Here is a 13524-nt window from a genome sequence, read left to right on the forward strand (position 1 = left end):
CCCCTATTTTTTCTGCACCTATCCAGACTCTCCTTACATATCCGTTCCTCCACTTCCCGTGGGCTGTTGGGTGGCCTGTAGTATATCCCCAGCATAGTTACTGCACCCTTCCTGTTTCTGAGCTCCACCCACAGCAACTCATTACATGACCCTCTAACTTGTCCACCCTCTGCACCGCTGTAAGATGCTCCCTATTTAATACCGCTACTCCCCCACCTCTTTTAGCCCCTCCTCTGTCTCGTCTAAAACACTTATACCCCGGAATGTTCAGCTGCCAGTCCTTTCCTTCATTAACCAAGTCTCCATCACCACATCCAAATTTCGCGTAAGCATTAAGGCCCTAAGTTTGTCTGTCTTACCCGTTACACTCCTTACATTGAAGCAGACACACTCCAGACCTCCAGGCCCACTCAGCTCATCCTCCTTCAGAATGCTGTTCCTCTTAGCTCTCCTTGCTCTGGCCCCCAGCTCAACCCCAGCCTCAATGCTTACTGGCCTACTGTTCTGATCCCCACCCCACCCCCCCAACATTAGTTTAAACCCTGCTGAAACACTCTAGCAAAACTCCCAGCCAGGATATTGGTGCCCTTCCAGTTAAGATGTAAACCATTCTTTCTGTACAGGTGCCATCCTTTCTTGAAGGCTTCCCAATGATCTGTGAATTTGAAACCCTCCCTCCTGCACCAGTCCTTTCATCACGTGTTTGATTGTACAATCTCCCTGTTCCTAGCCTCACTAGCACTAGGGACTGGGAGCAGTCCAGAGATTGGTACCCGAGAGGCCTTACTTTTTAGCCTGGCACCCAAATCCCTGAATTGTTCTCGTAGGACACCCTTGTTCTTTCTATCGACGTCAATGTGTACAATGAGATCATTTGATTACCTTCCCTTTTTTAATAAGCTTCTTACCCTCTCGGAGACATCCAGTACCCCGGGCATCCAGTACCTGGGACATACGCTTCCCCCAGTAACTGTATCCCAATTCTATAAAGGAAATGGCAGGAACTCGCTGGGGTCTTTTAAAAGACTTCTGGATGAGTTTATGGGATGGAATGGATTTGGAAGTTACACATAGTTCTATGGCTTGATAGGCGCAACTTGTGGGCTGGAGGGCCTGTTTGTGCTGTAGTGTTCTATGTTCTATGTTCTATGTATGAGTGAGAGGCCAGTTTGAGGCATTTGATGTCGGACGTGGGAGTTCCTAGAGACGATTTCCCTCCCGGAAGTCTGTATCCGTGCCGGGTGCATGGAACTGGAACTCCTGAGAGACTGTGTCAGGGAGCTGGAGCAGCGGCTCGATGACCTCAGTTCAGTCAGGGAAAACGAGAAATTACTAGATCGAAGTTATAGGCAGGTGGTCACACCGGGGGCTTGGGAGGAAGACACGTGGGTCACACTGAGGAAGGGTACAAGTCAGCAGGGTGACGTACCAGAGAGTACCCCAGTGGCAGTCTCCCATAATAGTAATGGATGGGAGAGGGGAAGGGGAGTGAGCAGTCAGTGGAGGGATCAGCCGATCCAGCCTGTTTTATTTACAGAATTCAAACGTTCCAGTCCTGGTAACTCACAAGTCCTTTTTTTTTCAAATTGCATTCAAAATGCCTTTCCACAAAGTTTGTTTCTTTTCGGTCGATTTCAGATCTTTTCTCAATGTTCTCGATGAAACGGAATTCTGACACATCACCAATTTTGTTTCTGGAATTCAAACTAAGAGCAAACGATTCATTCTCGGAACTATTTTTTTTCTGGAGCGAATAAAAACTGGAATGAAAGCAGAAACTGGACATCCCCACGGCATTCCATCCACATCCCCTTCCCCCCAGGAAGTTCGACTTGACCCGTCCGTGATGTGGGAAGAAACAATCAGTCACGGTCAGGATGATGGACACATTTTCTTCTCAGATCAACACAGCCTTTGCCTCACATTGTCCGGGGTCCTGACTACTTCAGTTCAGATTCAAACATTTATCGAACTCAATGTGTTCATTCTTCATGGATGTCGGAGCAGATTTCAAATGGTTATTTTTCAGCCAATCAGCAGTGCTGCCTGTGGCCAAAACCAAGCATCTCCGATGGCCATTTGTTGTGATGTTTGTGAGAAGCGAACAAGTTCAGGGTGGTGAGTGAGTGCAATCGGCTGCCGTGGAGACAAACTCGCTGGGGTCATTTAAGAGACTTCTGGATGAGTACAAGGTTATAGATCATCGAACCCTACAGAGCAGAAAGAGGCCCTTCAGCCCATCGAGTCTGCACCGAACACAATCCCACCCAGCCCCTACCCCCATATCGTTATATATCGTACCCACGAATCCCTCTACCCGCGCTACCCTGGACACTAAGGGACAATTTCTCAGCAGAGCCAATCAAACTAACCCGCACATCTTTGGACTGTGGGAGTAAACCGGAGCACCCGGAGGAAACCCACGCCGACACGAGGAGAATGTGCAAAATCCACACAGACAGTGACCCGAGCCGAGAATCGAACCCAGGACCCTGGCGCTGTGAAGAAACAGTGCTAACCCACTGTGCTACCGTGCCGTGATAGATAGGCCTGGGAGGTAGGGATATGATCAGCGCAACTTGTGGGCCAAAGGGCCATTTTGTGCTGTAGTGCTCTGTGTTCTATGTTCAGGAGGAGACAGGCTACAGTCTCAAAAGAAATTGGACAGAGATAAGCAGGCTGCAGGCTTCGAATACAAGGACAATGGACATTTTCTGGTCAAACTGGTTGTTTACAGAACACAAGCACTGGGAGATCTGGAACAGAAATGCCCTGTATCTGGGACAGATCTCCCACACACCTGATGAAGGAGCTGCACTCCGAAAGCTCGTGGCATTTGCTACCAAATAAACCCGTTGGACTTTAACCTGGTGTTGTGAGAATTCTTACGTTGGATACACAGCCAGAGATGGGTGTGGCCGCACCTGATTGGACTTTGTGGAACCGAACGATGGATTGGCAATAACAAAATAAAACAATGCTGGAAAACAATGAGGCAGAAAATGTGCTGGACAGTGCAAATATCTCTCTTTCAATTCTCCAAAGAAAGACAGAAACGGCACCAACTACCCGCAACGACAAGCATGATGAGAGATCCGCCCTAAAGACAGAAGGAAAACAAAATCCAAAGTATCAGACCAGACTGCGGGATCAGACTCTGCAGCAGACTCCGGAGACAGGTGTAGGCCAATGTCTGCAAGGGTACTTCTCAGGCAAACAAAACTTCATTGAATGACTGGTATTGAACTTGAACTTGAATATTCTGTAATTAACTTGTGTTGACTGTGTGCGTGAATAAATATTCGTGTGCTGACAAGGAGATGAATCTCAGTTACTTGGCCATCTTCTAAGGGTTAGAAACGGACTGTGTGCCGGGTACAACACCAGCAGCAGTAGCACATGATTAGTACGTGGTTGCAAGGCGTGGTCCCACAGGGTTGACATCCCTCACAGCAGATTTTATCTGGCATTGAGGAAGAAGCAACTAGAGGAAAGAAAACATTGTATCTCACGCAGTGACACTTCACTAAAAGGGTTTGGTAAGCAACCTGGCATTTTACAAGGTTTTTGAAGGAAGGCAAAACAATTTATCAAGGGAATTACAGACCAGCTAGCCTAATGTTTGGAAATTGTTGGGAGTCTACAATGAAGGATGGGTTTTTTTTTCATTTAATCAGAGAGAGCCAGAATATGTTCCTGACGGAGAAATCAGGTCTGGAAAACCTCGCTGACTGTTTCCTTTTGTTGAGATGTCTGACGTAGCGGGCAGAACATTGTCTCTGGTTATTGTCCATACGGACTTCCAAAAAGCCTTTGATAAGCTCCTACATGAGAGAACTTTAACTGAGGCAGAGGTTGACGGATTTGAGGGAAAATTGCTGCCGTGACTGTGAAAATGGTTGAGTGACAGGCGACACAAAGTAATGATCTTGAGTAGGTACTGAAATTAATGGGGCCTGAACAGTGGTGTCCACAAAGGTGTATATTAGGGAAACAGTTGTTCATCAGCTTTCCTGTTAATGACTTTTCTCCTTGCGTATAAAGTGGTGTATCACAAACTGATGACAACTTTTTGTTAGCCTTTTTTTTGGACAGCATAGATAGTAGCATAAAATTGCTAGGGTATATGAATGGACAACATACATGAGCAAAGCTGTGGCAGGTAAATGTTTAATTGATGCAAGTGCAAGGTTATTTTGCACCAAAAATTACAGGTTTACTTTCTGTCTAATGGAATGAAGTTCAATACGATGGATGTCCATTGAGATTTTGAGTTTCAACTGCAGAGATATTTAAGATGCCATGTACAGGGGAAGAATGTAATCAAGAGAGTAAGCTGAATGCTAGTCTTTATATAGATGTGTCTGGAGAATGAGGATGCAGAAGTTAGAAACCACACGGAGTCATTGCGAGCAGATTTGGGCTGGTAGGAAGGATATATTATCTCTGAGAGTGTAGGTTTACAAAAATACCATACAGAATTGAGGCGTTTAATTATGAGGAGAGATTTTTACACATCAGGTCTATTTTCGCTAGAATTCAAAAGGTAACATAGTGATTTGTTCGACGTTTCCAAGGAACTAAAAGGGAAAGAGAGGGTGAGTGAAGAGAATGCGCCAATAGTTGGTGATTCTCGAATTAGGGGACACAGACAACAAATTGGGGGGGCGGGGGGGAGCGTTCAGGAGAGTTGTTAGGAAGCACCATTGGACAAAAAGAGTGGTAGAATTTTGGGACCTTCTTCCAAAAGCAGTAGATGACGCTAAATAAGTTGAACGAAACAAATCTGAGATGGATCGGTGTTGGTTCGACAATCTTATTAAGGTTAAAAGGGTGAAAGGCAGGAATATGAAGTGAGGCCACTGACCTTTATAACCTCATTGCATGACTGCAGATCCACATCAATGTGCTTCACTGCAAAGTGCCCTCGAAAGTGAATAAATAAAAAACAAACAGCATCGATGGACTGAATAGTCTACTTTTCTCCATTTGATCTGATAAAAGGAACAGTAATAACAAACTCAAACGTGTGTGACTAGTCACAGTCTCAGGCGTGTGTGTGCTGCCTGTCCTGTTGTGGTGCAGTTTTATTTATTTAGCGATGGCCATGTGTTGGAAAATGATGCGGGTGCCTATCACAGCAGAAGGAGGGTGACCTGAAGCGACCCTCTGATGTGGTCAGACATTCTCACTTTCCATTGGCCAGGAGACTCAGTTATGAAAGACAGCATTGCACCAACGTCAGCTGGAGGGAAAAAATTGGAACATAAAATAAACGGTGACCATCGTGGAAATGCAAATAGATTACGTTCAAATCTTATCATTGTCGCAGTGAGGTCGTGTGTAAATCATGTGTTAGTTAGTGGCACTGCGGAGGGTTTGAAATAAATACTTACTGATAGAGTTTGATTGAAGGACACTTAAAGGGTTCACTCTTTCCTAAAAATAACTCTCTAACTGAGACTTAGATCCTTATTTACTGTCCAATCATCTCTCCCATCTACTTCAATCTGTCTCATACGAATATTGCTTTCTCTTTCCAGAATGTCACCGAGTGAGATGATGACTCTGCTACTGTTTCTGGTCTGCCTCGGTGAGTCATTTTCATTGCACAGAGTGGTCATGTTTTGACTGTCAAGAATGGAATCTTTCTTTGCTGCATTCCTACTCAAATAGACCAGCCGATGAGGAGAAATTGAGTTGTTAATGATACCATCTGATGGAGCTCAGAAGAAAAGCAGTTTGTGGGAGGGGGGGTGCGAATTTCATCGGAAACTGTAAAATCCTAACAGAACCAGGCAGGACAGATGCAGGAAGGATGTTCCCCATGGTGTAGGTGTCCAGAGCCAGGGGTCACAGTCTAAATACAGAGGGTTAACTGCTTAGCACAGAAAGAAGGAGAAATTTCTCCTCCCAGAGAGCGACCAGTCCGTGGAATTCATTAGTACAGAATACAGTTGAGGCCAGAATATTGTATGTTTTCAGGAAACAGTTAGATATAGCACATGGGCAGAAGGGGATCAAAGGATATGTGCGGAAAGCGGGGAGAGTTGATTCAGTGAGATAATCAGCCTTGATCGGAATGAACTTTGGATCATTGGGCTAAAACGCCGTCTCCTGCTCTTACATTCCATGTTTCTTTTCTTCCCAAAGATTTTCAGGGAGATCAGTTTGGAGAAACATGGAAAAGTGTGGGTGTTTTGAAAATACATTAAATGTCATTAGATCTGTTAATATTTGCTGCCTTTGGAGCACACGCAATATTTCCCTCAGCAGCGTCCCTCACAGACGTTGAAAAAACACGTTAATAGGTAAAGGCGATGGGCGGCACGGTAGCACAGTGGGTTAGCACTCCTGCTTCACAGCTCCAGGGCCCTGGGTTCGATTCCCGGCTTGGGTCACTGTCTGTGTGGAGTTTGCACATTCTCCCCATGTCTGCATGGTTTTCCTCCGGGCGCTCCAGTTTCCCCCTACAGTCCAAAGGTGTGCGGGTTAGGTTGATTGGCCGTGCTAAGAAGTTGCCCCTTAGTCTCCAGGGATGTGTAGGTTGGAGGGATTAGTGGGTATAATACATAGGGATATGGGACAGGCTCTGGGTGGGATTGTGTTCGGTGCAGACTCGAAGGGTCTCTTCCTGCACTGTAGGGTTTCTATGATCTAATTATTTCCTTGTGTGTTATATAATGACACATCGTTGTTCCCGAGAGAGGATGCAGGTTCACGTATCACAGCTTCTTTCCCTCAACACATTTATCTCCCTCTTTATCTCTGGCTGTCTCTCTGCCTTTCTTCTATTTGCATACTTTATGAGGATGTATTGGATAAATTACTCTGAAAACAATTGTTTATTTATCCAAATCTCTCATCTCCAAAAACCACTCTTTGTTTGTCAAATTTGCATAACTGAGCACGTGATGGAACTGGGTTCCCGTGGACTCGAAACATAATTCCCCTCCTTTCTCCCTGAGAGGCCCGTTTTCCTTTTCCTGACAATTCTTTTTCTCCGAACATATGAATAAAATGCCTTTGGATTCTCCTTAATCCTGTCTGTCAAGAACACTTTGTGACCTCTTTTTGCCCTTCTAACTCCTTGTTTGAGTTCTTTCCTACTCTCTCTGTATTCCTCCAGAGCTCCATCTGTTTTTAGCTGCCTGGATCTAACGTACGCCTCTCTTTTCTTTCTGATCAGATCCTCAATTTCCCTGGTTATCCGCTGCTCTCTAATCCTACCTTTCCTATCCTTCCTTTTTACAGGCGCATCCCTGTCCTGCAGCCCCATCAACTGCTCCTTAAAAGACTTCCACATGCCAGACGTGGATTTACCCTCAAACAGCCTCTCCCAATCAACGGCCACCAAATCCTGCCTAATCCGGCTATAGTTAGCCTTCCCCCAATTCAGTACCCAACCCGTGGGACAACACTCATCCTTGTCCATTACTATCCTAAAGTTAACAGAAGTGTGGTCACTATTTGCCACATGTTCCCCTATTGAAACTTTGACGACCTGACCAGGCTCATTCCCCAGTACTTGGTTCCAGTATAGCCCCCTCTCTAGTTTGGCTATCGACATACTGTTCTCTTTTAAACCCTGCCGAAACACTCTCGCAAAACTCCCAGCCAGGATATTGGTGGCTTTCCAGTTAAGATGTAAGTTGGTGTCGGTCAACGTTTCAGAGAACGACATGTTTACAATTTTTCCGAAATAGCCCATGTGCTTAAAGCTCAAATATGTCATAAAAGAGTTTTGTGTAAGTCTTGAATGTTTTCTACTGCTTCTGTTGCTAAATCTGTGTTCTTCAGGGTTTGGAAATTATTCTTCAACCTAATGTGCCACCAAATAGTTTTTTTTTCTCTCCATCATTATAGAGAAAACATAACGAGATGTTTTGTAGGTGAGCTGAGAATGGAGAGATGTCTGTCCGATCATTTCCCTTTCCCTTGGTTACTCTATTTCTGTATATTTAGAATCATAGAGATGGATCATAGCAAGAAAAATGGCCCTTTGACCCAAACCATCCATGCCTACCAGGTTTCCTAAACGGAACTATTCCCATTTCCTTCTGTTTAGCCCATATCCCTCTAACCCTTTGCCACCGATATACCTGTTCAAATGTCTTCTTTAAAGTTGTCATTTTACTTGTCTCTGCCACTTGGCAGCGCGTTCCGCAAAAGTGCCACCTTCTTTGTTTAAAAGTTTCTTCTCGGATCCCTTTTAAATCATTCAACTCTCAACTTAATCCTGTGCCCTCGAGTATTGGACTCCCTACCCTGGGGTTAAAAAAAACAACCTCGATATTGACCTGATTATGACCCTCACAATTCTATAAATATCTATAAGTTTATCCCACATCCCCTACGCTCCAGGACAACAAGACTCAGCCGGTCTAGCCTCTTTTTTTTGCACACAATTCAAACGTTCCAGTCCTAGTAACTTACACGTACTATTTTTTTGCAAATTGCATTCAGAATGTCTGGAGATGAGGGGGTTGGACTATGAAGAGAGGCTGAATAGACTGTGTCTATACTCGATGGAGTTCAGAAGGATGAGGGGAGATCTGATAGAGACGTATAAGATAATGAAGGGGATGGATAGGGTAGAGGTAGAGAGATTCTTCCCACTCAGAAAGGACAGCAGGACTAGAGGGCACAGCCTCAAGATAAGGGGGGGGGGGTGGTTTAGATTGGAGTTGAGGAGGAACTTCTTCACTCAAAGGGTGGTGAATCTCTAGAATTCTCTGCCCGTTGAAGTGGTGGAGGCTGCCTCGCTGAATATATTTAAGACGCAGGTGGATAGGTTTCTAATAGACAGGGGAATTAAGGGGAGAAAGCGGGAAAGTGGAACTGATCCACTTCAGATCAGCCATGATCTTATTGAATGGCGGGGCAGGCTCGAAGGGCTAGATGGCCAACTCCTGCTCCTATTTCTCTAGTGATAGAGACTTGGGTGGAGAGATGGCAGACAGAGTTCAATCCAGAAAAACATGAGGCAATAAATTTTAGAAGATCTAATACAGAGCGGAAAATACACTAAATGGCAAAACACATAAAAGTATTGATAGACAAAGGGATCTGGGATGACAGGCGCACAGGTCGCAAAGTGGAAATGCAGGTGAAGAAGATAGCCAAGAAGGTAACCAGCATGCTTGCCTTCATCGGCTGGGGCATTGAGTTTCAAAATTGGCAAGTCATGTTGCAGCTTTATAGAACCTTAGTGAGGCCACAGTTGAAATATCATTTTTAATTCTGATCACCACACTTCCAAAATGATGTAGGGGCTTTGGAGAGGGTACAGAAAAGATTTACCAGGATGTTGTCCTGGTATGGAGGGCATTAGCTATGAGGAAAGGTTGGAGAAATGTGTTTTGTTCTCACTGGAACGGTGAGGTTGAGGGGAGACCTGATCGAAATCCATAAGATTATGAGAGGTACAAGCAGAGTGGATCATCAGAAGTTTTTTTTTCAGGGTGGAAGAGTCAATTACCAGGGGGCACAGATTGAAGGTGCGAGGGGCAAGGTTTAAAGAAGATATAGAGGCAGATTTTTACACAGAGGGTGGTGGATGCCTGGAACTCGCTGCCGGGGGAGGGAGTGGAAGCGGATACGGTAATGGTTTTTAAGGCGAGTCTTGATGAATTCATGAATGAGATAAAAATATAGGGTTTTGAGCGTGGAAAGATATTGGGTTTCAGTTAAGTTGGGGAGCGGAGTCAGTTCAGTTTGGAAGCAAAAGGGCCTGTTCCTGTGCTCTTTCTTCTTTGTTCGTTGGAAGGACGGGACTGACTAGTTAATGTTCCAGGGTACAGATGCTGCAGCAAATATAGAACAGGATGTAAGGGAGGGAATGGAGTTACACTCTTGATTAAGGAGAACATCACAACAGTACCGAGAGGGGATATATCCGGGGTTCGCCCACTGAGTCTATATGGGATGAACTGAGAAATAAGAAGTGGGGAGTCACTTAGAAAGGGTTTGAAACTGTCGGCCCTTCAAAACGTCAGCAAGAAATTAAAGAGGAAATATAGAACATAGAACATTACAGCGCAGAACAGGCCCTTCGGCCCACGATGTTGCGCCGACCAGTTTTTTAAAAAAAACACTGACCCACTAATCTAAACCAATCCCTTTCCGTCCATAAACCTGTCCACAGATCTCTTAAACGCCCCCAAACTAGGCGCATTTACAACCGCAGCAGGCAGGGCATTCCAATCCCTCACCACCCTCTGGGTAAAGAACCTACCCCTGACATCCGTCCTATAACTACCCCCCCTTAATTTAAAGCCATGCCCCCTCGTGCTAACTTTCTCCATCCGAGGAAAAAGGCCATCACTATCCACCCTATCTAAACCTCTAATCATCTTATAAGTTTCAATAAGATCCCCTCTTAGCCGCCTTCTTTCCAGCGAAAATAACCCCAAATCCCTCAGTCTCTCCTCATAGGACCTCCCCTCCATACCAGGCAACATCCTGGTAAACCTCCTCTGCACCCTCTCCAAAGCCTCCACGTCCTTCCTGTAATGTGGGGACCAGAACTGCACACAGTACTCCAAGTGCGGCCGCACCAGAGTTGTGTACAGTTGCAACATGACGCTTTGACTCCTAAATTCAATCCCCCTACCAATAAACGCCAAGACACCGTATGCCTTCTTAACAACCTTATCTACTTGATTCCCAACTTTCAGGGATCTATGTACACATACACCTAGATCCCTCTGCTCCTCCACACTATTCAAAGTCCTCCCGTTAGCCCTATACTCAACACATCTGTTACTCCTACCGAAATGAATTACCTCACACTTCTCCGCATTAAACTCCATCCGCCACCTCTCGGCCCAGCTCTGCAACCTGTCTAAGTCACCCTGCAAACTATGACACCCTTCCTCACAATCTACCAGACCTCCGACTTTGGTGTCATCAGCAAACTTACTAATCCACCCAACTATACCCTCATCCAGATTATTAATAAAAATTACAAACAGCAGTGGCCCCAAAACAGATCCCTGAGGCACACCACTCGTAACCGAACTCCATGATGAATATTCACCATCAACCACCACCCTCTGTCTCCTATCTGCTAGCCAATTCCTGATCCAAGTACCTAGATTACCCCCAATCCCATACATCTGCATTTTCTGCAGAAGCCTACCATGGTGAACCTTTACAAACGCCTTACTAGAATCCATATATACCACGTCAACTGCCTTACCCCTATCCACCTCTTTGGTCACATTCTCAAAGAACTCAATAAGGTTCGTAAGGCATGACCTACCCGCTACAAAACCATGCTGACTATCTCCAATCAATTCATTACTCTCCAAATAACTATAAATCCTATCCTTAATAATTCTTTCTAAAACCTTGCCCACAACAGAAGTAAGACTCACCGGCCTATAATTCCCAGGGAAGTCTCTGTTCCCCTTCTTAAACAATGGGACAACATTCGCTGTCCTCCAATCTTCCGGTACTATACCAGAGACCAACGATGACCTGAAGATCAGAGCCAGAGGCTCTGCAATCACCCAGCTTGCAGGTGCAGCAGGTGGTCAGGAAGGCGAATGGGATGCTGGCCTTCATAGCGAGGGGGATTGAATATAAAAGTAGGGAGGTCTTGCTGCAGCTGTATAGGGCATTGGTGAGGCCGCAGCTGGAGTACTGTGTGCAGTTTTGGGCGCCGCACCTGCGCAAGGATATTTTGGCCCTGGAGGGAGTGCAGAGGAGGTTTACTAGGCTGATACCGGAGTTGAGGGGATTGAGCTATGAGGAGAGGCTGAATAAACTAGGCTTGTACTCGTTAGAGTTTAGAAGAATGAGGGGAGATCTCATTGAGACGTAGAAGATGATGAATGGGATGGATAGGATAGAGGTGGAGAGACTCTTCCCGCTCAAAAAAGACAGTAGGACAAGGGGGCACAGCCTCAAGATAAAGGGGAGGCGGTTTAGAACGGAGTTGAGGAGGAACTTCTTCACTCAAAGGGTGGTGAATCTCTGGAATTCTCTGCCCGTTGAAGTGGTGGAGGCTGCCTCGCTAAATATTTTTAAGAAGCGGGTTGATGGGTTCTTGATAAGAGAGGGGATTAAGGGTTATGGGGAGAGGGCGGGAAAGTGGAACTGAGCCACAGCAGATCAGCCATGATCTTATTGAATGGCGGGGCAGGCTCGAAGGGCTAGATGGCCTACTCCTGCTCCTATTTCTTATGTTCTTATGTTCTTATGTAATTCCAATCAATATTAGTAAAGTTAAAGTCCCCCATGACAATTACCCTATTACTTTCATATGTAAGAGAATTGCAGATAGCTCCAAGAAAAAATAGGATGCTAATAATAGGGGAATTTAACATTCCCAACATCGGCTGGGACAACCATAATATGAAAGGTTTGGATGGAGAGAAATTTGTTGAATGTATTCCGGACGGATTTGTCATTCAGAATGTGGATGGTCCGAGTAGAGAGGGGGAAAAACTGGACCTCTTGGGAAATAAAGAAGGACAGATGACAGAAGTGTTAGTGAAGTATCGCTTTGGGAACAGTGAACATATTTCTATTAGTTTCAACCCTGTTATGGTGAATGATCAGTCTGGCTTAAAGGTTAAAATTCTGCATTGGAGCAAGGCGATGTCAATGCTATTGGGCAGGAACTTTCAACAGTTAATTGGTGGAGTCTGTGGGAAGGTCTGATAAGTGGGAGGCTTTCAAACGTGTACTAACCATGGTTCGGGTTCAGAACGTTCACCTCAGATTGAAGTGCAAGGTTGAAGGAGGGAACACTCGACGACTCAGGTGACTGAGACCCTGGTCAAGAAGAAGGAGGCACATGGACATGTGTAGGCAGCTGGGATCAAGGGGATCCCTTGAAGGGTATAGAGTGTATCAGAGTGGAGTTAAGCGAGAAATCAGGAGGGCAAAAAAGAGGGCACACGATTTTCTCTTTGGCAGATAAGGCAAAGGAAAATCAAAGGGAGTCGACAAATACGTGAAGTTCAAAAGAGTAACAAGGGAGAGATTAGGACCTCTTAAGGATCAACAAGATCATCTGTGTGCGGGGTCCACAAGTTGGGGGGGGAGGGTGGGGGTGAAATCACAACTGAATATTTTTCATCACTGTTCACTTCTGAGAAAACATGGATGTTTGGTACATTGGGGAAGGAAATGGTGATGTCTTCTGGAGTGTAAATATTACAGAGAAGGAGGTGCTGGAATTCGGAAAGATCATCAAGTTCGGTAAATCCCCAGGACCTGATGAAGTGTATCCTAGCACACTGTGGGAGGCTAGGGAGGAAATTGCGGCTCCCCTTGCTGAGATATTTGTATATCAATAGTCACAGATGAAGTGCCTGAAGAATGGAAGTTGGCAAATGTTGTGCCTTTGTTTAAGAATATTTGCAGAGAAAAGCCTGGGAACTATGTGCCGATGAGCCTCGTATCTGTATTTGTTAAGATGTTAGAAGGTATTTTGAGAGGCAGACTCAACAGGAATACAGGGACTGATTAGGGACAGACAGCATTCCTTTGTGAGTGGAAAATCATGTC

At 45.3% G+C, this 13524-nt stretch overlaps 1 protein-coding gene across 1 annotated transcript in view; it reads left to right on the top strand.

Annotated features, from left to right (window-relative positions):
* LOC145338611 (uncharacterized) overlaps positions 1–13524 on the top strand; it is a 48108-nt gene that overhangs the window by 8241 nt on the left and 26343 nt on the right. The window contains exon 3 of the mRNA XM_080182990.1: positions 5544–5593. Coding sequence (XP_080039116.1) covers positions 5544–5593 — 50 coding nt within the window. The remainder of the gene's footprint in view (positions 1–5543; positions 5594–13524) is intronic.

The sequence above is a fragment of the Carcharhinus amblyrhynchos genome, unplaced genomic scaffold (genome assembly GCF_965287045.1).
Source record: "Carcharhinus amblyrhynchos unplaced genomic scaffold, sCarAmb.v2.hapA chromosome_108, whole genome shotgun sequence".
Classification (NCBI taxonomy): Eukaryota; Metazoa; Chordata; class Chondrichthyes; order Carcharhiniformes; family Carcharhinidae; genus Carcharhinus; species Carcharhinus amblyrhynchos.